This window comes from Dermacentor variabilis, chromosome 8, assembly GCF_050947875.1.
Source record: "Dermacentor variabilis isolate Ectoservices chromosome 8, ASM5094787v1, whole genome shotgun sequence".
Lineage (NCBI taxonomy): Eukaryota > Metazoa > Arthropoda > Arachnida > Ixodida > Ixodidae > Dermacentor > Dermacentor variabilis.
The window spans coordinates 26,634,672-26,658,288 of NC_134575.1; the positions used below are offsets into that span (position 1 = coordinate 26,634,672).

General features: G+C 43.8%; 1 protein-coding gene across 3 annotated transcripts in view; it reads left to right on the plus strand.

The window, feature by feature from the left end:
• LOC142589887 (uncharacterized) overlaps positions 1-23,617 on the plus strand; it is a 43,141-nt gene that overhangs the window by 16,744 nt on the left and 2,780 nt on the right. The window contains exons 5-15 of one of the 3 annotated variants that reach the window (XM_075701544.1): positions 177-284; positions 3,317-3,571; positions 4,044-4,128; positions 5,764-5,913; positions 7,620-7,915; positions 8,375-8,563; positions 8,999-9,089; positions 10,726-10,896; positions 13,735-13,923; positions 20,085-20,220; positions 22,877-22,947. In XM_075701544.1, the coding sequence (XP_075557659.1) occupies positions 177-284; positions 3,317-3,571; positions 4,044-4,128; positions 5,764-5,913; positions 7,620-7,915; positions 8,375-8,563; positions 8,999-9,089; positions 10,726-10,896; positions 13,735-13,923; positions 20,085-20,220; positions 22,877-22,947 (1,741 nt within the window). The remainder of the gene's footprint in view (positions 1-176; positions 285-3,316; positions 3,572-4,043; positions 4,129-5,763; positions 5,914-7,619; positions 7,916-8,374; positions 8,564-8,998; positions 9,090-10,725; positions 10,897-13,734; positions 13,924-20,084; positions 20,221-22,876; positions 22,948-23,617) is intronic. The other 2 variants (XM_075701546.1, XM_075701545.1) reach the window with 2 other exon arrangements.

Consider the following 23,617-nt stretch of genomic DNA (forward strand, 5'->3'; position numbering starts at 1 on the left):
AGATAAGTGCTCTTTCTGCATGGCATCCAAAACGGGTGGATTGGTTTCTGACTAGAACAACCTTAAAGTGGCTTAATTGCTTGCAGCTGTGAGGGGCTAATGCCGTACCTATCAACAAAGGAGTGCTGCTTTAAATCTTTTGCCATGAAACAATTCATTCCATGTCTGTTTTTCAGCAGCGTTGAGGATGTTCCTGACGAACCAGCAGTCCATTCTGAAGAAGAGGCAGTGTCCACCGCTGCTGCTGAGGCCGAGAAAGCCAAAGAAACTGAAGACGCAGCCATGTGAGTGCATGTTGGGCAAATCGTTTGCGCTTTGCAGAAAAACCTTGCACATAAAGAAAGACGTGACGATGGTCACTATACAGCGAGTGTTGCGTAAATAGATTTAGCACCGAGTATATAACGTGCTGGCTGATTTCTGCTCGAAATTTGGGCTCAGTTTAGTACTACATCTGCTAGCTTTACTTGCCGATTTTGCTTGCGATAGCCATAGCCAATAGCCATAGCCGATAGCCAAGCCAAGTGTGCATTGTCTGTGGCGACACCACTGAAGATATGTAGATTTTCTTGGAAGCAAATGGTGGCTTCGCATGTCACACTACTTCAAAAGGTGCATTCTACCATAGCATTGGCAGATGCTGCTAATTTGCACCACCATCGTGGTTCTTGCCTGAACAATTACACTGAACACTGGGTAGTTCCACGCCCATGTGCAAATGAATTAATTAATTGATTTATTTATTTATCACAGTACTCACAGCACCAACAAGGCATAGAGGGGCCATTACACACTGCTCAATTTGAAATCAGCAAATATGTGCAGGTAGCATGTGAACGTCGCAAGCAAGCATCCGTACTAGACTTGTAAAAAAGAAAGAAAATTATGATATGCCACATCGAATAACAAGCGACAAATACTGACTCGGGGAAAAAAAAACAAAATATCAAAATATCCCGTGCCGCATTACTATCCACCAGATACAGTATTTGAGAATAAAACACATCATAGCACATAAATAACAAGCATCAAATACTTGATTACTTTAATAATTGCGTTCTTCACTGTGTTACTGCCTTCCCACAATGCTCAGAAAATACAAACAGGCCAAAACTACGTTGTGTACCTAAGGACACATCTCTGCAAGTGCTCTTGTGAATGACTTTTTTTTTTTTTTTCACTGCCTGAGAGGTATGATATTTTCATTTTTTGGCACTGTTTCAAGTTAGCATGTTTTTAATTTTACTGCATGTCTCTTTTATGTTGCCTTGCCAAGCATTTCTAAAATAAACTATCTCGTTATGTCCGGTGCCTGGTTTCACGGACAGGTTTTACTAGTCAAGATTGTGTTATGTAGCTTTTACCCTGCCATCCCTGTTTTTTATATAGTACACCAGCATACTTATATGGTAAATTAAAAATTGCTGATGATTACATTACTTCCTAATGTGTAGTTTGAGTGCAGCTCTTCAGCTTTCTTGGCTTTTCGATATATTTAGGTGAAGAGTTCAAGCAATACATGTATGTACAGTTACAGACATTTATTCTTCACACATATTCCTTCTTCAAGAAACGCTCCACTCCCAGTTCTTGATTGTCATGAAGGAAGCTTTGTGGTCGGAGAAATAGATGGATATGTGCTCGACTTGCTGCACCAATGCCTTGTTTGGCGCAGCGCACCTCTGGATTCTGGCGGCGACGGCCGTGGACCTCTGCTCGGGCAGCTTGTTTAGCAACAGCGGCAGATAAAGCACTTCCACCGATTGCCTCGCTCGTGGCTCAGAAAGAACTGGCTGAGAATAAACTGTTTATATAGGCAGATGGATTATGTTGTAATATATAAACCGTCTGTGAGCCTCGGACAATCCGTCTTGTGGGGAACATTTCATACCAGCCAGCACAAACGGGGTGTAGCTTGGCGCAACTGCCTCGCTTATTGGGAGGTCGTGGAAGGCAGCGCGTAGGCACATAAGAACGTTGCACAGTGAAGAGATGGCAGCTACTGACTGACGCTGCTAGCGAGTCAACTGAAGGTGGCTCTGCGTTTCGGCTTGAGAAGTGTGCACCGTGACCCGCTGATACCGAGCCGGCGCTTCGGCAAACGGAGAACACCGTGTTGTGCTCTCGCGCAGTTGCTACCAAGGAGGGGGAGGGGGCAGGGACAGGGTACATGCAGTGGTGAACTGCGGCAGCTACGCGTTTCGACTTGGGCAGCAGCAGATAATCGAGATCAGCCGCCACCGAGCCGGCGCTCTGATTGCCGCCGCATGGGGGTGGCATTGGAGGAGAAGAGAAGGGAGCAAGGCTCGCGCCGTGTGCGGGAGATGGCGCCAGGAGCGCGCTGGCTCCGGCTATGAAGCTGGTTACGGCGAGGGATGACAGCACCGCAAAATGCAGGAATGGCTGCCAAATGTTTGCGCTTTAAAATTGTTTTCCATCTCTCTCTTATAGGACATGAAGATGACATTGTGTGCACCTTGTGCTGTCCACTGCTATAGCCTGCTGCTATCACAGCTAAAGGGTTCAGCGTCCTAGGACTTAATCGCTGAAGTTTTCTGATATATTATATTACTGTACTTACTCGTGAAAGGCCTGCATGCTCACTTCGGAGCCTGAAAATTTTGAGAAAGTTTAATACATGCATTCATGCACACATGGCCTCTGAGATCGGGTTAGCGTGTGTGGTTCAACCTTGGAGGCCATGCTGCATGCTGGTTAATTTCTGAAAGTCGCTACTAGATAGCACTGGTTACTCTCCTGCCCATAGAGTTTATTTTCTTCCTCCGTGGTCCTGCTGTTCCTGCCAATGATGGCATCATGATCGTCGTCATTACCGTGTCCCACCAGATCATGAGGCATTAATACCAGTATGTTGCACTATTGGCTGCGCTGGCTCTTTTGCGGCTTGTTGTTTAGCTGCGTCATGCTTTTGGCTGCACAAGGAAGGCATCGCTGCAAAGAGTGCTTGTGGGTATTCAATGCATGGTGTGTGCTTTTAATTATCAAGAGCTTCAAGCTGATAGGAACCTCAAACACTTAATACGCTCGATGGCACAGAGGGCGACCAGCTTTGGGAAAATGCCGATGAGGCGATCTTGTCAAACGACAAGGGCAGCCAAAGCCACGAGGACAATCGACTAATGTGTTCATAGCCGACAGCTGGTGATTGTGTTATTTAGTACAGCAGCCAGAGTGTAGTTTGAGGCTTGAGTGAGCAGCCAAGGCCCACACCTTGTTAAAGAATATCAGATGAAAAAGTGCAGGCTTTATACGAGTAAATGCAGCATTTTTTTTTGTGTGTGTGTCTTCATTGCAGGAGGTTGTCACGTGTTACGGAGGATCTGCGTGCAATGCTGCCTAGCCAGCTGGAAGCTGGTAACTTGCCACTGACATCGAAAATGACGATCATACCTAAGCATGAACACGATCGCAAAGATTACCTCAAGTTCACGTTGCCTCCTTCCTTCGGCATCTGGTGCGACAGGGCCCTGGAGAGGAAAACGCTGATCACTCCAAAAATGAGGAGGCACATTATCTTCGTCCTGTTTCAAGCCTGCTACAAGATCACCCTGTAAGGCTCTTCTCAATGCCTCGTTGCATGATTTCGTCCTAGGTAAAACGGAGTGTAACTCGTCTATTGTCATGCTATTGCTACAGATAGATGAAAGTACGGTCAGTGCATGCCCCAGATATTCATCTGTGACTACTGGATCGATCAGGCTTTGCTAGTTTTGATTTCAATGAAGCGCTGGTGATAGGGCTGACGACCGTGCTAGCAATGTATCAAAACGAAAATATTGCTATTTCTGCTCAACTCAGTGGTCAAATCAGCATTGGTCGTGCATCACTACCTCATATTTGTTGTAGCCCCTACACTGCCGGCTACTCTTATTCATTCATGATAAAGATTTTTCATTCATTTTAGTCCCAAAGTGCTCTGTGTTTCATTATTGCTGCATTCTGCTTCTTCATTCTTAGATTATTTTGGTGGACAGAATAGTCTGCTGAGTTGCATTGAGCTAGTTTGCAAACCTCTTTCACAGGTATCCAACCATGAGGCTGTACAGAAGGGCAATTGATTCATTGGTGGTGAAGTATCCACACCTGGCTGAGGGGCCTTTCAATTGGGTAAGGTTCCATTATCACGGGTAACTCTAACTTATTTCCTTGCTGGTGGCAAAAGTTCTGCCTGGGTTTACTTGTTTCATAGTGGCAGATGAAAGACTGCTGGTAAAAGTTTGTCGAGATCGTATTTTTTTTCACAGACCATTATCTTTTCTCCTGCTGCTCTTACTGCGACTTAGTACTGGCAACTGACAAGTGTCGTCGCGCTGAAGTGAATACTTGTCATCATCTCATCTGCACAATGCCATAACTAAAATTACGGGTCATGCTTGTCGGCAGTTCTGCGTTGTGTGTATTTCTGCGACAGCAGTTAAAGGCTCGAAAGTGGGTCTACTGCATCTATCTGTTTTTTTTTTGTTACGCCACCACCATTGTCATTGTCATCACCTTTGTCATGTTGTCAAAGATGGGCCACTTCCTCGTCCTCTGCTGCGCCCTTGTCATAGGTTAACCAAAGGGCGCCCCGCCTCCGTCATTAAGATTCGAGGTCACGCCCCTGCGGCAATGTGCAGTTGGTGGCTGGGCACGCTAACTATCGTGATGTTGCCCTGCCTTGAGGCTTGGTAAATTGCGCAGGATTTTGTGCACTCCACCGATTGTGATAGTGGTTACACCTGTGCATGTATTTTGGAGGCCGCGGTGTGCAGTACTGTAGCAAATGGAGATGACACATATCGAGAACACGTATCGGGGATGAACTAGTATTGCTGTCACCGCATCGCACTGTTGCAAGCAATAAATTTTTTCCCGTGTTGCATGAACCCTTTACCTGCGAAGCTCGAGACATACATGTCCAGGTCACAGCTTCTGCTCTGTTTGCCTCAGACGAGCTGCGCTCGTGAACTTTGTTCACATTGTGCATTTGAGTTTTGGCATTTGGGCATATTTTTCATTCCTCTAGTTATCATGTGTCCAGATAATTAAGCTTGAACCTTGTGCATGTGGTTAAAGAAAGTATTTCTTTTCAGGATTTCATTAATTTTTTAGGTCATTACAAGGGATAAATTGCGCAAGTAATATATTTTTCGAATTCGGAGTTAATGCGCGACAATTAAAATACAGTCGCCAGCCGACGATTTAGACTCGATGGGGACCGCCTAAAAGCCTGAATAAACAGCAGTCTGAAATATCGAATTCTATAGAAAGCAGGGGACTTTCTTTCGTGAGCGGGCAAAAAGAAAGTGTTCCATGTTCTCGGATGACCACTTTTGAGGGGTGCTTTCACTTTCGCAGGATTTGGTGCAACTAGTGTCAGTTGCATAGGCAAACGATGGTATTCTTGGCACAGCGTCAAGTGTGCCGTCTTATCACAGTGCCAGGAATGGTTGTCATCTGTCAATGTGTTATTCCACTTGACTTGGTGACCAAATTAATTCACAATCGTGGAGACGAAGTCTGAATTATTTAAAGGCACGTCGCAAGGTTTCTTAAAGTTCGGTCATCCTTATGAATTATGTCTATGGGGCCAACGACAGGGCCGCGAAGTAGTCCAGACATAATCGAGCGTGTTCTAGTTATCGGTCAGCGACTGTATCGGTAAACTTTGTGCACTTTATTATGAAAGGACTCGGGGGTCGAATGGTTAACCAGATTTTCTACGATCTAGAGTACTTTATTTAACTTTGATGCTACTTTCAGCAATGCTGGAACCTGGCCCTGAGGAGCAAGTTTAAGAATACACGACGAAGGCTCCCAGAAACGCCAGGTCTCATGGGCGAATCAAGGAGGAAGTTTGGTGGGAAGCGCACACTGGATGAAGTCCGGTATCAGGCGGCCAAAGAACGCATGGTAAGTAGTAGGTCACATTTTAAAACTTTTTTAAAATCTGATAGCATATCCTGTCACCAGGTATCTCAACAAGGTTTGTAATGGATTTGTTATGCAATAGGTGGCTGGATTTTGCCACAGACAATGCAGCAAGTGCTGTTTGGGTGAAGCTTGGACGCATAGCAGGTCAACTTGAAGTTTCAGGAGCGGCATTCACAGATACATACTCATTCTTAGTGAAAATGATTAATGATTCTTGCTGTTCGGTGCACTGTTTTTATTGAAAGAATTTGCTGCTGTCAGCAATGGCACCGACTCCGCCTTTGTGGTCCTCGCGATTGGCTTCGAAGCTCGGAAAGCACGGCATGTTGGATAATGACAGTTTCTTAAAGTCTGCTTTGCCTCAGTGCAGAAATGTTACGTGGCGAAGCATATACAATAGTATTGCGGTGAAGCATAACAAGCATGGGAAGGGGCAAGTGTCATGGGACACAGTACGCATTCCTTAATTATGCACGCGTGCGCCCGCCATCTCCTGTCACAGTACGAGCACCGATATGCCTAATAAATGTACTGGCAGGCCTTGAGGGCTTTTTCAGAAGTGCCTGTGGCGATTTGAGCCTTTAAGGGCAGTAAAAGACGTGCATTCATTTTCTTGAACGGCCTGATTTTTCGGATGTTTTCGCAGCCCTTAGGGAGTCCGAAAAATTGGACGTTGACTGTTGACTAAGAGGATGTGTCAAATGGTGCGTGGGGCAAACATGCGGTGGAAGGGGTGCAAGAACAGAAATGACCTATGCTTTGAGGGATTAACGGGAAAGGAAGCATGCCGCCGCTTCTTCAAAGGAGATTGAGCTAAAAAAAATGAAGTGTTGGCTGATGCCGAAATGCAGGTGTTCCTCATCCAAACCAAAATAAACTTTTTAAACCAGTGAAACGCAACAGTGAGGCATTGTGCGCAAACTGAGAGTATGTCAGGACAGTTGAGGTTGACCTTCCAGCTGCTGAAAGAGAATCTCACTTGTGATAAAGTTTGGGCCTCATACCAATGAGCTTGCTTTCAAGTTCTTTTTCTTTCAAATTCTTTCAGTTCTTTCTTTCATATCTCATATACGAAAGTATTTGCTTCTGTATGCATCTCTTCTTTATTTGTATATAGAGAATGCTCGACTCGATTTGCAATGGGTTTTACCATTTTTTTCGAAGATAATTTATTTGCTGTGCTTTTTACAAACCCCGCCCTTCTGTTTTCTTTTTGAATGAAATAAACTCTACTCCTTACTATTCAAATTGGTTTAAGTCGTTTTTAAATTTTTTAACATGCCTACATTAGAGCGACAGCAATGGGCAACATAGTGTCAACCCGTCTTGACATAAACGAAGTTCTGGGTCACTCAAAGAATCTTGCAAAGGTACTCGGGGAAAACCTGGAAAACTCCGTGAATTTGGAAGTGTCAACTTGGTAGACACCCTGTCTAGAGACCTTGAACAGTTAGAAAAATTTGTGGAAACTTCATGACGGGTTAACTCGTCATCGGCATTTAATTGAGAAGTTATACCGTCATGAAATATAAGAGTTATCGATTACCAGCTAGCCTGAACCAATGCTTTGCTCAGTTAAACCAGAGTATGTTTATCAACAGCGTACAGCTTTCTAATTTGCATTGAACACGTGGTCCAGGTGAAGTACGCGGTCTTGATGGAAGTATTCTTTTTCATGGCTGCAGGCCTTTGGTATTGTTCCAGCATTGAACTCTTCCGAGGCACCCGGTCTGCACAACCAGATGGGTGACGAAGGTTCCACCTGCACCGAAGTTGTGCTATACAATGCAGGATCAGAGGAGCAGGACGAGGAGGTCACTGCCGATTGTGCTAACAAAGCCGTGTTGAAGGGCGTCACCGTTTCTGACCTGCTTAGTATGTGCACGAACGAAGCCGCTGCGAAGAAGCTTGTAGAGCAAGCTGGTGGCAGAGCACTGGCAGACGAAGAGATGAATTGTGATGAACCATCGCTTGAGGGGAGGTAAGTTCACGTTGTCAGAATGTTGCTATTGCACTAAAGTAAAGCTCGTGCTTTGACATGTTGAGTGGATCACTGTACTAGTTCACAGCTTTGGTTTGCAAAGGCGGCCTACCGATATGACTTCATGTGTTGTGCTAGTTCACGGATTTGTGCCTCTTGCCGTTGCCATGGGTGGCATTCGTCACTTTTTTTTATGGTATGTAAGGTGTACACTCTATATCAAGGACCTCTGACACATGTTCTCATGTGTAACCTGATATGTTTCGCTTGTGAATAATGATGATATGCCATCGTTGGTTTAATGCATGTTTGGCTTGATAGCTTTCTTTTGTTCCTGAAGATTACCTTTATGTATATTCTATTTATGTGATATGAGCACACATTCATACATTGATGCAAGCATTTTTTTTCATCATTCTGTTAGCATTAGTCTTGTGTATTCTTTTTTTTAACATCTAGCAGTGAAAAGGCATCGAAACCAAAACGAGACAGAAAATCGAAATCCCTCGAGGACAGGGATGACATGAAGTTTGAATTGCCTTCCTTTGGAGTGTTTGAAGATTCCCTGAGGAACAGGGATCAAATCACCAGCAGGATGCGGCGCCACATCATCACGTGCCTCTTTGAAGCTTGCTCCAAGATAACTCTGTAAGGCAGGCTCTGTTATGGAGTGTCATTTCTGACCTGTTCCTTTCATGCATGCCTTATGTGTGGCACCTATAAGCTTGTAGCCATGGCTGAGATGTGCCTGCACCACGCTACCTAAGAGGCAGTTGCCTGTGCATGTGTGTGTGCGTAGATACATTATCGCTGCCAGTATCATGATGATCATTACCAGTTACTGTTAATATTGTGACAGCATTTATATGGACGCTCGAGGGGCATTCCCAACATCAGCACTGCCATTGTCGCCGCTTTTGTCATACCCTCCCCCTTATCGACACGTGTGTGCAGGCGTGCAGTGCATTTGGCTGCAAAAGCGGCAAAGCCAGGTGGACACACCTTCTTGGTCCAACTTGGTGTTTGCTAGAAAGTCCATATGTCCATCGTACAACTGGTTTTGAAAAATTTGGTTTTCCGCAGATATCCAACATCGCATCTCTACAGGACTGCAGTGGACCTTCTGCTGCATAAGTACCCACACCTTATTGACACCACTGGAGAAACTGGGAGGGTAAGATGAATAATTAGTGGTTGTTAAGCATTGTACGGTTCAGGAGCAAAAAAAAATTGGTTAGCGAAGGTGTGTGTTCTGTGGTAATACTTAAAATGTCTAGTTTTCTTCTGTAATTGGTTAGCGACCGCTTGCCTATCTTACTCTTTGCACTATTGTAAAATGAAGTAATAAAAAATATCTGTTTATCAATCAATCAGTTCTAGTCCCACATTTGTTTTATCTGCATCTCCTCTTTGTGTCTTGTTTCTGTCATACTAATAACATGAACCAAGAATCTGTTTATTTCAGTTTTCTGTTACAAAACTTGATGGTGACAAGAAATATGTGTGTGCTGTTTTCATCTCCTTTCTCGGTACTTAACAGTCGGAAATTGTTTGATTTAGCACTGACATATTCTTTAGGGTTCATTTGCTTGCATACATTCACACAGGGTGTCCTGACTATTGTGCATCGAGATAAGATGTGATGATCATTATGTATAAATAACACTGAGAGCATGTTGTTTAAAGTCTTGTTGAGCAACTGCATTTTTGTCCTTGACACAAAAAGCACTTCATTTTTAAGTCTCTTATAGTTCTCTACAACCTCCTAATTGACATCAGAACAGTTAAAATAACATCATGCATAACATCATGCATTTTGTTCTTTCAACTACACACAAACAGCTCCTGGCAATTAATGCACATCCAGGTCATGAAAATGCGCTGCCCTGGACAGTGAGCCCAAAATGCATTTTTTGTCCTTGACATCCAGTTATATAATAAAAAACTAATTATCCAAATTAGGAATTTCTGTTCTAATTATCAAGCTCTTAATTTGTCTTAGTAGAGAACCATAAGATTTGTCAAAATGCGATATTTTCAGCATGGTACACATGGCACGTTTACTTTTTACATCAAATAAAGAGAGGCTGCGAAATATGAAAAAATACCACGTGACTGTTCATCTGTGTGCATGAAATAGCAGTGGCCTTACACAGTCTCAGTGGGAAAGCAAGCTGTTCATCTCGGGCTCACTGTCCAGGGCAGCGCATTTTCATGACCTGGATGTGCATTAATTGCCAGGAGCTGTTTGTGTGTAGTTGAAAGAACACCATGCATGATGTTATGATCGTTGCTCAGCCCAGCAAGAGATAAAAAGATTGCTTTCCCACTGAGGCTGTTTGATAGTGCTTCTATACTGTGTGCACTAGTGCACAGTTACATGATATATTTGCAGGCTTTCTGTTTTTGCCAAAAAAAAAAAGTAAGCATGTGATGGTGCCCTCTGTTGAAAGCACTTCATTTTGAAGTCTCTTATAGTTCTCTACAACCTCCTAATTGACATCAGAACAGTTAAAATGTTAGCGAATTGGTTTTATTTACCAATGGGATGTCAGTGACAAAAAAATTACTGGTGGTTTCTTAAAAGACTAAACAATATGCACATGTGCTTAATTGCATAGAATAATTCAAGTCTTTTAAAAGCTCTGTGCATGAAGGCTGGGACATCCTGTATATGTTTTTTTAATTTAATCTCTGGGACATGGGCAAAGGAGTTCCTTAGCTATGTATGAAGGTAATGGGTTTCCCAGTGACTGTAATATTTGTATTCATTGGTCGATGATATGACTGAACGAATCATCGGTCTGCAGGAGTTGTGGGTTGACTCGCTGAAGTCAAAATTCAAGAATGTCCGACGCCAGCTGCCGGATAATGTGTGGAGCATGCGCGAGGTTCGAAGCAAGTATACCACCTCCGCCAGGCGTTTCAACAACCAAGCAAAACGGGAAACGGAGGGTGTGCGACGCGCCTCTCGTCCTGTGGTGAGTGCCATGCTGTTGTCAATAATTTGATTGATTCACAAAGCAATGTTATTGTGTGGCAGTGGGAATGTACGCGCTGTACCGATATGAAAGGGAACACTTGGTTTATTTTTAAAGAGCGCTGAAACACCTTTTCAAGTAATCGTAAGATGGCCTCATTATTGGAGGGCATTGCCTCACAAATGTCATGCCGCAAAAGTTTTTCAAATCCTTCAAGTATAAGCGGAGCTAACGGTGGTTGAAATTTGCCTCCACACTGCCGCGCAGCTTTCTCTCATCTCTACTAGCATTCTGGAAGCTGCATGGGGGGGAATGTCAAAGCAGCAACGGCCACGAGACCCCAACCAAAAGTCATGTTAGCCGTACGCCGAGACTTTAGGCATTTTCCCTTGTTTCTTTCTTAGCCCACTGCTGGTTCATGCATGGGCAGTGCTTGCTCAACACGAGTGCACGATAAGCCATACTCATCTGAGCCACCACTTCTTTTATTTTTTTATGTAAGTGGCCTGATGTATGTGACTGTCGAAATGAGCTGATAACCCACACGAAGCCAGCTACACTGGCTTAACCATTCGTTGACTCGTCGTGTTGACAGCACTCGACCATCTATGGACCCCGACTTGTGTGCGCACGTGAATCAAATGACAGTGGAGATGGGTTTTGATTCATAAGTTCCTGGCAGTGCCCCATAAAATGGCATGGGAACGAGATATACCCGAATTGCTGCTGCCAGCTGGGTTCCTTGAGGCACCCGATGGAATGTTACTGTCGTGCTACTGACGACGCCTTTGCAGCCAACTACTCCTAGTGAGTAATGTTGTTTCCGAGACATCTTGACAACCGAGTGCACGATAAGCCATACTCATCTGCGCCACCACTTCTTTTATTTTTTTATAACCTCAATAAGAGCTTTGGCCAACGCATGAGTCGGAAATGGGAGCAACGTAACGCATGACGTAAAACTGTATATAGTGAAGCCTTGTTAAACCGTACCTGCTTAAACAGCAGTTTCGTTTTAAAAGTAGTAAAATCAAATCCCTGACTTAGCGGCCATTGAACATAATGCATTTTGTATCTGTATAAACCATACCAGCTTATTGTGTACGTATCGGTTAACACATAGCGTTTCCACTTTTCGTTGGCCCGGCAGAACAAGCCTCGGAGATCGGAACTGCCTCCAAGCGCAAACCCAGAGGGCACTTTGAAGGGTGAAGCCACATCAACATAATTTTGCGCCGTGCCAGAGTAGTAGAGCATTGTAGCCAGTGATGTGGCGTCGTGCAAGCTAGGACAAAAACCGGGTCCTCAGCATAGAAGAAAAATTGTACATCGTTCGTGCTGTCGAAGATGGCACGAAGAAGTCGGTGCTGGCATGCGAAAGGGGTCTACCATTGACTGCGGTGTGGGGCGTCTGGAATGAAAAGGGGAAGTTGCACAGCAATGCTGCTGCAACCGCAAATATATGTCGGCTACGAGGTTCGACTTTTCGCCATCGGTGCCTCTGTTGTTGCCGAAGTGGTGCCTAACGACAGTGATGAGGAAACATGGAAAGCTGAAGTACGGGCAATTCAGGCCTGACAATGGCAGACGCTACGTGTTACTTCAGCCTCATGCGGATGTTTGCCGATAAGAGGGGGCTGGCGGAAAAGCTGGCTTGTAGCTTAAGTGAGTTTGAGGCTGCCATCGTCGCTGCTAGCCTGCCGTGGCATCAAATAAAAATAACAGATTTTTGTTGTGTGAAGTGAATAAATACTGCATGTTTTGTGCCCTTTCATCGCACTCTCTTGTAGCTCTGTTTTTGACAGGTAAGTGGGCAATCTAACGCTATTTAGGTTAAGCAGTGCTACCGTTTAGTACATACTTTTTCTGAGCTCCGGCCATCTGCTGTTTAATGAGGTTTCACTGTATCAGCAGCTCAACTTTAGTGTAGCCAATTTCACAGTGATCACAAGGAAACTGAATGAAAAATAGTGATGCTGCCCGCCCACTTACAATTGATGATTACTGAAACCTTCGTGATTAGGCTGCCTGCAATGGAAGAGAAAATGTAACATTGAGCGAACGACTGTCACTCGAGACCAGAAATGCAAAGGTGAAATACTTTCTTGGTCCTTTTGAGATTTCAGACATTCTTTATTTGTGTAACTAAAAAGTAGGAATAATGGTAATACTCAAAACGTTCTCGTAATCACGAAATCTACCCAATAATCTCTTGCACCTGTTGGGCCCTTCTTCAACCTGCTTGTTAATGGAGTAGCTGACAGCATAGGCAAAGGAAAGAGCAAGCAATGTACTGTACACAACTGTAAATTCCTTGCTGCATTCAGTTTGGCCCACATGTTCACAGGCGTTTCATTTACAGATAGAGAACATTCTTTTTAACCTGTTTGAAATGTGTTTCGGGCCTGTTAAAGCATGTAATTTTCTTGTTTCGGCTCTGAAGAAAAAAAGAAAGGTTCCATGAGGGGATTCTTCAGCATAAAATTTATGTAGTAGATAACAATGAGTGAGGTTCTGGGATACATGTTTGCATGAATTGTTGTTTGAGCTCAGGTAAAGTGTTTCCTTTCATATTGATGCAGTGTGTATATTGTTGGCAAGCAGGATAAGTGCTGTCCTCTTTGCTCATGTATACTCAGTCGAATTTAAATCAGTGCTCATCCATCTTCACGATACAGCATGAACCAACTAGCCCAACATTGACTTTTGAACTACTCAGAATCTTGATATGTTAGGCTAATAGGCTAAATTGTACAAAATCCTTTAATTTAATACAGGATTGCTTCGCGCCCCATTTCAATCGTGATCATCGAAGTAAACCTTCCTGTGTGTTTGCAGGCAGTCGAAGACCTGTTATCAGCTGGTGACAACATTTCACTGCAAGATGGCCTAAAGGCTCTCACAGACACCAGCGGCTCAAGCGTTCGAAGCCAAGTGTTGGCCGTGAAGGAGAGGAATGACAGTGTACGGGAGATGACAGTGCAGCAGGCCATCGCTGCCTTCCCTTCTTACAGGCAGGAGTCTGTTGTAAGTTCACTGTTATTCCACAGTAGTAGCTGCCATTGCTGTTCCTCTTGCTCTACTGTTTCATGATGAGTCTTGTTGCTATTCCCGTTGCTCTGCTATTCCATGGCAAAAGATGATATAGCTGTTCCCCTTCCTTCGCTATTTCATGATTACTGCCATTGCTGTTTCCCTTACTAGGTTATTTCACAGTGGTAGCGGCCAGTACCGCTCCCCTTACTCTATTTTACACTAAAATCTGCCATTGCTGTTCTCCTTACTCTGCTGTTTCATAGTGATAGCTGCTGTTACCGTTCTCTGTACTCTATTTTACAGTGAAACCTGCCATTGCTGTTCTCCTAACTCTGCTATTTTACATACAAATATGCCATTGCTTCTTTTACCCTGCTATTTCACAGTGGTAGCTGCTATTACCTTTCTCCTCACTCTATTTTACAGTTAAATCTGTCATTCCTGTTCTTACTCTGCTCTTTCACAGTGCTAGCTGCTATTACCATTCTCCTTACTCCGTTTTACAGTAAAATATGTTTTTGCTGTTCTGCTTACTCTGCATGTTATTTCACAGTCTAATGTGCTGTTGCCGTTCTTACCTTGCTATTTCACAGTGATAGCTGCTACTGCTGCTCTCCTTGCTCTATCTTACAGTAAAGTCTGCCATTGCTGTTTTCCCGACTATGCTATTCCACAGCATTAGCTGTCATTGCTATTTCCCTTACTGTGCGGTTTCAGAGATTGTTGCTATTGCTATTCCCCTTTGCTATATTACAGCAAAATCGACCATTGCCATTCTTACCCTGCTATTTTATGGCAATAGCTTCCTGTTATCACTGTTCCTTTCACTCTGGTATATCGTGGTCATAGCCACCATTGCTTCCCTAATTATTTCACAGCAATAGCAGCTATTCATGTTTTTCTTATTTTGTTATTTTATCTTAGCCACTATTGCTGTTGCCTTGCTGTTTCTCAGCAATAGCTACCATTGCTGGTAATCTTTGCTATTTCTCAGCCATAGCTGTCATTGCTGTTCCTCTTCACAATTTTACGAAAGCTGCTATCAGTGTTTCCTCTACTCTGCTATTTAACAGCAAGAGCTGCTATGCATTGCTCCTTCCTTCAGTATGTCACAGTGATAGCCGTCATTGCTTTTTATATTTGTTTTACTGTGGTAGCTGCTATTGCTGTTCCCCTTTGTTATTTCTCAGTGAGAGCTGCCAATGCTGTTGATATTTACTGTTTCACGACAGCTGCTATTGCTGTTTCCCTTACTCTACTATTTCACAGCAATAGCAGCCATTGATGTTCTTCATATTGAGGTGATCCTTATGCTGGAAACTTAACATTGCGAAATGCTTGCACAGGTTAGCAGACCCACGCAGGTTGATTTTTAATTGCACAAGTGCATGCAGAGTTGCAGTGCGACCACTGCTTTTACTTTTATGGCAGCAGTCAAATAAGCTTCATCATTTCAAAATGAAATTCCTCAGTTTCGTTTATTTATTCAAATAACTCACAGGCTCCTTTGCATGGGAGCATTGTGTGAGTGGGACAATATACATCGAAATTGCAAAAGCGTAAGAGAAAATACATCGATTGAAGAAAAACCTTATACAATTGTTAGCAACAAACACCAGACATCATACTCTCAAAATCAAGGAAAGCAGTTATACAAATTCTAGGTTTTAGGAATGTGGCTATATAAAGACGGAACACAACTTGGCTCAGAACTAACCAAAAGCACAGTTTCATACAAGTAATGCAACATTAGAAAACATTTTGTTTTGTTAACAGCATATAAAAACAAAGATATTAGGTAAGCGTGGCGGTTACCCTGTCTCTAAATGCGTTATTATCTCAGGTGTTTGAAGAGCAAAGCACTGACAGTGATGGCAATGTTTAACCGTGTGCTCAAGCTCATTTGCTGGTGTTTAACAACATGCAGAGTGGAATGTCGGTGTGATTCAGTGCCTGAGATAGCTGCTACTGCAGAGCACTAGCTACCAGGTACCAGCAGCTACCAGCTACCAGTAGCTACCTGTCACAATGCTAGCTTAGAGTTGCTGTACATGGCTCCTGTAGCTCTGTGCTGGTGTGATGAGGAGCACTGTCAGCATTGATGTTGCATGAGGTGCATTCGACAGACGACCATTCGGTGTTCACAACTTCACATTTACTGTCTGCTCAGACCACTGTATGTACCATGGTGTGGTGCGCACGCAGCTGGAAAGCAGCTACGCCTGCACTTAATAATAATTCCTTTATATTCCATCCTTTGAGAGGGGGAGGCTAGGAAAAAAAGCTGTACGAACAGCTTGACTTGCTCCTGCCCCCTCCCCAACATGAAGTACAGTGTGACTTGTTTTCAGCAGCGTACAGTGCAAGCATGGAGCAGCATAAACAAAAACAAAAAAGAAAACCAATCAGCAGTCTTTGCAATAACAGAAAGTGTGCAACAGTCGCGGTTGCATGCATTTTTCCACGCAGTCTTCGCAACAACAAAAAGCGCACAACAGTCCCGGTTAATTTTTCCATAAGATAAAAAAAAAGTAAATTAAGAAATAGAAAAAGAGTTCCATACATTACAAGAATATCTTGCGGTTACGACAGGTAGGCACAGGAAAGTACATGAATTGCAACCGGTAGCAATGATTGGAACCAGGAGATTTGCTATAAAAGGGAAAAAAAGTCACGCAATTCCTTTTCCGTTGTTCTCGCAACATTAATGTGGTTTGTATGACAGAAGTTTAGCAATTCTGGAAGTTTTCGCTTCAGCATTTGGGTCCATTAATTTTTTCTACAAACATTAATTTTCCAAACTTCGTTAGTTTTGTGGGACATGGATTAATTTTTGCGGTTAGCGAGGACAATTGGGAGAGAAAATTTCTTTGTTGTTTAAGTTCCTTTTTGTAACTCACGGCTAAGCAATATGGATACAGGTGATGTATTTCCATTATGCTATGTTTCAGAAAGAGCTCGGTGGAGGGGTCATCAAAAGAGACATTAGCTATATTTCTTTAAATATTTTTTTTGCAAGGCATAGACTGTGTGTAGATTTGTGGGATTGGTATTTCCCCATACTAGATGACAATATTTAATATGCAAGTAAAATAACGAGTTATAAAGAATTCTTTTAACTTCAGTAGGTAGTATGCTCTTATAAATAAAAGTTAATCCAACTCTTCTCGACAATTCTGATTTTACAGTAGAAACCTGGTTATATGACTTCCGGTTTTGCGACGACCGGGGTTTTTCGACAGATTAGCACAGACCCGGCGATGTCCCCATAGAAGCAGTGCATTAAAAACCCTGGTTATCCGACGCAATCTTATGCCTGACCCGCGTTATACGACGACCCTCGCTAAATGCAGGACGGAACGGCGGACAAAAGTGCTGCGAGTCTCTTTCCTCGCTCTGTCTCTCCACTTGCGGGGCGCTTGACACTGCTCGATTGGTTCGCTCCGGCGCAGCTTTCTTCCCTGCCTCGTCTCATCGTTCATTTCTCTCTCCCCCACCAGCAGCCGCCCACGATTCTGGCTGTGCTGAAATAGCGCCTTTTCTTCTCCACAATCACTTTCTCCCTCTCTTCTCAGTGGCGTCGCCTCTTGTCACATTGGGGAAGCGTTTCTCTCCTTCCAGTTTCCCAGCAGCAGATCGCCAACAAGGTAGCGCAGAGAGGCCTAGGTTTATCGCATGGGTTCTTCGTCTTAATCCTAGCGACCAGCATGCAGTGGAGGTTTTGAGTTGTGTGGAGCAACGCGATGCACAATTGTCCCGAAAGCGGACAGTTCTGTCGCTCGGCGATAAGCTGAATATTATCGAGGAAGCAGAAAAGCGGCATAGAGCCACGAAAGCCAGCATTGCCCGGGACCTTAAGATACCCGAGTCTTTACTTAAGACGATCCTGGCAAACAAAGCGGTGATACTATTGCAGAATGCTAACAAGTTCGGGCTCAAGCGGAAAGCGGCAAAAGAAGGACAGCATGAGAAGTTAGAAAAAGTTCTCGTCAAGTGGCTGCATCAAGCACGGAGCTCTGCGATCAACGTTGATGGCGCCATTCTGAAAGGAAAGGCAGACCTTGTGGCATTGCGTCTGGGCATTGACGACTTTAAGGCATCGAACGGGTGGCTGGATCGCTTTAAAAAGAAACAGGATCGTGCTCCTGCAGAAAAACCACTTTCGTGGGCGTTTCGACAGTGAACGAGTATATAGAGTCGCTGCTGGAGATGATTGCTGCATACAAGCCCTGCGACGTTTTCAATGCCTATGAGAGCAGTATTTTTACCATATGTAGCTTGAGCAAACCCTTGCGTTTAAGGGTGACAGCTGTCATGGTGGCAAGCATAGTAAAGAGCGTGTGGCGGCACTATCCTGTGCTAACGAGGACGATTCCGAGAGGCTGCCCGTGCTTGTTGTTGGAAAGTTTACAAAGCCACGGTGCTTTGAGAACAAGATGCTGCCGTACAGCTACAACTTCAACAAAAAGGCGTGGATGACGTCTTCGCCCTTCAGCAATTTTTTGCAGCAGCTGGATAACAGAAAGGGTGCTAAGATGAGGAAAATATTGCTTTTCGGCGACAACGCATCGTGCCACCCACCTGATACGTCCAGCCTGAGGAACATAAAGGTTGTTTTTTTTTCCGCCCAACTGCACAATTCGGTTGCAGCCGCTGGATGCCGGCATCATTAAGTGCGTCAAGCAAGGGTCCTGGAAGCGGTTAGTGCAGCGTCGGCTGGCAGCTATGGAGCGGAGCGAGTCGGGAAAAAAGATAACTGTGCTCGACACCATGCATTTTATTGCTAGTTCGTGGAACGCACTGTCGCGAAGCACAATGGCTAACTCGTTCAAGCACTGTGGCTTTAAGCGAGAGACTGCCTCCTCTGCTGGAGACGCAACAACCTCAATGCCGCTCGAGTCTGATGCAGGCTTCGCCGACAATAATTTTGAGGGTTTAAACCTCGCCACGGCCTTCGCCGAGTACGTGGAGGTCGACGACAACATTGCGATCTGCAGCGAGGTGTCACTGGATGACGCCATCGAGGAGGCTTTGCCTAGTGCCGACACCGCTTTGACATTGGACGAGGACAACGACGACGCCACAGATGCCGTGCCTGTGCCTACCACGTTCGCCGAGGTGCTACGGCACATAGACTGCATCCGGAACTTCATCCGTTCATGCGACGCCGCAGAGGACCTCCTTTTGGACGTTGCCCAACTCGAGCGAAAGCTCTTGGTTCATGGATCAAACAACGTTCAAAAGAAACTTACAGACTTTTTTTAAAGTGCGCGCCGTCTGGCGGGAATCGTGGCAGTGGGCAGTGGAGTGCCGTAAAGGTTCGTTTGAATAAAGCATGATTGGTGCCTGTGCTGCAGCATTAATTCTTATCGCATTTACTGTTTCAGTAATTTGGGTTTCCAAGCCCTGCAAAGTATGTTAGTAGTTTCCATTGAAGTTTCTCGTAAATCTGTCGCGCAATATAAGTAGTATTTTTATAGGCATAATTTATGTTTGGATTTTATGACCCTTGCATTTTACAACGCTTTTTCGCAGTCCCGAAAAAGTCATATAATCGAGGTTCCACTGTATATGGTTGATATGATCGTCCCAGGTCACTTTTTCTGTGAAGCTAACCCCGAGTGTTTTATATGCATTAACTATCTCTATTGCTGAATTGCTGTACTTAATGGTATCGAAAGTAGATATATTTTTGTTTTTTGGGCGAAAAAGAATAGCTGTAGTCTTATTTGTGTTAACTTTAAGGGCATTGTACTTAGTCCATTTGCTTAGTTCGTCAAGATGTGCACAACGCTCATGCCAGCAACAGAAGCCATAACAATGCCCTCCTTCTTACAGTAAAACACACTGCGTGTCTCTTGCGCCTCTGAAAACTTCCAAACCTCCACTTGTGGGCCACACGTGAACCATCCATCATGATAGCACGACAGGGACGGCTATGAAAGTATTACACACATTGGTTAAACGTGACATCACAAGGTGACACTGGCAGCGCTGGTCTTTGGGTATAAGTCGTCTGGTACTTCAGTATATGCCTGCTCCATGCTGTTAGAACTCTATATTATAGTGTGCACGTCATTAAATTGAGAGCACCTTGGGGTTTGCCATGTATGCTGGTCATCCTCATTCTTCTGTTACCTTCTCCTTTTTAGCTGCTTGCGGAGTTCAAGACGCTCTGGAACACCGATGTTGCTGAATGCTTTGAAAAAGGCATCAAAAGGCTGTTTCTGGTGCTGTTGGACTCGGGGACGGAGGACGAGGTCCATGAAATTTCGAGGGCTGGAAATGGTGTGTGATCTGTTTCCCGCAGCCCGGCGGTGCTGTATTGGTAAATCATTGTCGTCGACTGCAGCAGAAGTGATAACTATATGAGAAGAAGCACAGCCTGTGTCCGGGTGGCTGCTTCAGCAGATGTGTAAATTGGAGCCTTGATCACGTTTATTTGCTGTGTAGTTCAGACGTTGAAGAACCACACCCAATCGAACCTTTTTGGTTGCTTAAACATAAGAAAAAGAGGAAAAATTAGTGGCCTTGAATGAGAATGCCACTTTTCCTTTCATATTGGTGGAATGTGTAGGACACGTGTGAAATTATCACGTCTCATGTGTAATCATGGATTGTGGATGGGAGCACATATGAAAAAAAAAAATAAAAATTTTGTAGTTTCACTAGGAGAGTGAAGTGTTGACAGTTGTATCAAAGGATTAGAATGTTATATGAAGAAAAGCTTATCTTCTTAGTGGCACTTTGTTATAAGCTCAAACTGGGCATAATGTGCATCTCCTTCCAGCTCCTGGACTATAGAGCTTTGTTGGAATTTTCACTTTGTCTTGGCCTCATGTTCCTACTCTGCCACATCACAGCGCCTCTGGCATTGAGCTACAGCATTCATTGCACATACAGCTAGCATTCCGTCACTTCATCTGCCCTCATAAGTGTTGCATTCAAAGATGTTCAAGGATGGCATAACTGAAAACAGGCTTTGTTTGGGTGATGGAAAATAGGCAAGGAAATGTCGCTGCATGATGCGAACACTATGTAGCATTTATTTTCTTTTGCCACTTGAAACTGGGACATGATGTCAGCGCCATGAGTGGCGCTTGTGAGAATCATTGGAGCTGGCATAACGATTTTTCTAGAGTTACGTGCATGTTGAAGGTGATGTGTGCACACATTTGGAAGTGTGTGGGACGATTAGGTGCAGTGTGGGAGATTACCATAGTTCTGTTACCTGATTGCACCTTTTGAAGCTCTTTAGAGTAGTCAACTGTAGGTAGCTTTATGACTGTTCAGTCTATTGACAAACTGTTTTGAGAATAAAGTATGCCTTAGGAGGAACGGGCTGAGGAAACGTCACAGTTGTAGGTACCTTGGGGGCATGTCAACAGCGGTTTTGTCTGAGCTAGCCTCTTCGGGGTTACTGTAGCATACAGCCTTGTATTTACAGACAGGACAGATTATGGGTATGGCAGGCTCGAGGTTGCAAGTTCGGCTCCAGCTGCAGCAGCCACATTTCGATGGGGGCGAAATGTGAAAATGCTTGTGTACTTAGATTTTGGTGCACAATAAAGTGCTCTGGGTAGTCAAATGTGATCTGGAGTCCCACCACTACGGCATGCCTCATAATCAGATTGTGGTTTGGGAAAGTAATACCCCAAAATTTAATTCATTAAGATTAGTGTTAATTGGGGTTCTTATGCTTTCAAAGTACCTTTCAAAGGTCAGGAGTGTAATTTGAGTGTGTAAGCAGCAAGCAGTTGCGCATTGAACATCATTAGCGCTAGTACAACAATAGGGGCTCGGCATGGAAGTAAAGGTGTTGAGGAGGGTGCGTGAACATTGTGAATATAAGTTTTGCACGAACTAGAAACTCCTCTTTGCCAGCAAAATGTCAGGAGGCACTTTGTCTTGCTAAAATTTGGGTGGTGATTCTAAAAACTCGTGCTAGTTCGCCACGTCGTCTTTTTCTTAACGGTCATTGAAGTAATATTGAACAAAGTTCTGGCATGCTATTGTCACTGCCTGAATACAACTGTATGCAATTCTTTAACACGCTAATTATAAAATTGCAAGGTAAATCAGTTGTGCTACACTTAGAGAGAATAAGCAAAAAGGTTACAGACGTGAGTCCTTGCTTATTATGTCCTTTATATAAGGTGTTGGACTTTTAGCTGCGCCAAATTTTCAAAAATTGCCTATGGCAGTTAGAGCAACTCTAACCCTTGATGTAAATTACTAGATGAGGCAATGGAATAATTAGCTTAATTACGCTAATTAGCTTCATAATTAATTACTTTATGGCACATATTTCAATCTACGAATTAAAGCCAGTTAATTTGCAGGGTGTATCCGCTTGGAACAAATTCTCAGGACTGCATCAGTTTCAAGATACTAATTTACAAAGTGTCCGACAAAATGCATTGGAGTTCCAGTTACTTTCTTGCAGAAAACGCTGTTGTATGCAGTGAAGCACAGTGCAGCAGCAAAAAAAAGAAAAAGAAACCGTGTATACCAAAGAGCTAACAGACAGAGAAGTTAAAAAATGTGCCTTAATCTTGCTTTCAGACATTTACTTTACCATGACTTTTCGCAAGGCTTGGCTCCACTTGCCAAGCATAGTTACGAAGTATTTTTTTTTTTTGAATACTACAATACAAATAATTATGTGCAATAAAACAGGTTCAGCTTTCTTATAAATGACTTGACTTTTATTTAGGAAATCAGGCTCGGTAAAAAATGGTAACAAACATTCAGTCTGAAATATTTTCATTGTGCAGCAGTTATCTGTGCACCCGGACTTGTCAGCGCTGAACTTGTAATGTATTTAAGTGTATTAAGTGTAATGTATTTTTTTTTTCCCTTTGTGCCTGCACCACATTTTGAGCTGTGAAGCTTACGATCGAACATTATTTGAATGCATTTTTTTTCTTTGTCTTTGCTGCAGAGATTCTTCTCGTTGTGCTGGGTGTGGTTGCCCAGAGAGTGTTAGAAAAGCTGGATGCCCTCGTTACGGAGGTGAGTCGGTTGAAGTTGTTGCATCAACTAACACAGCGTTATTGAGCGTGAAGTGTTTTGAGTTATCACTGTTGGCGACCTTCAAGTGACCTTGAGCAAAAAAAAAAAAAAAAAGAAAGCCAGAGCCGTTATCCGGGCACTCAAATGAGAGCATCCGGGCAAGTTGAGAAACAAAACGAGATCATCCGGGCAGCCAGTCAAAACTTCAGAAAATGCGGTCTCTGGCCCTTAACCCTTCGTACAGGACTACATTGCGTACGCTAGTTACTGCCCAAACAAGTTACCAAAAATATTGCTTCCGAGTTCTTCCGAATGTTTGTTCACAATGTCACTCAAGCTGTAACTTCTAGTTCGCTAAAGTTTTATTTGTCATTTCTAAGAGGTGACATTCAAAAGGCAGATACAGGGCACAATGCACTTCATCATAATCTTTTGGCATTGAGACAGGTTTGCCTGTGCTCTTTTGAATGCCAGCGGTCCGTAAGCTCCACGGCGTGGGTTTCACATCGCCTCAAGAGATGGTGCCACCTTGCGTGGTACCTCCTTCAGGTGATTTTATTCTAGCTGGTCAGTGCACTCGGTCTCCCTGGCGTCTTTAATTGCCTGTCGGGCCGCCTTGAGCCAGTTTTCTTCTGGCTGGGCAGCATCTGTATGGACCAGTGCACAGTAT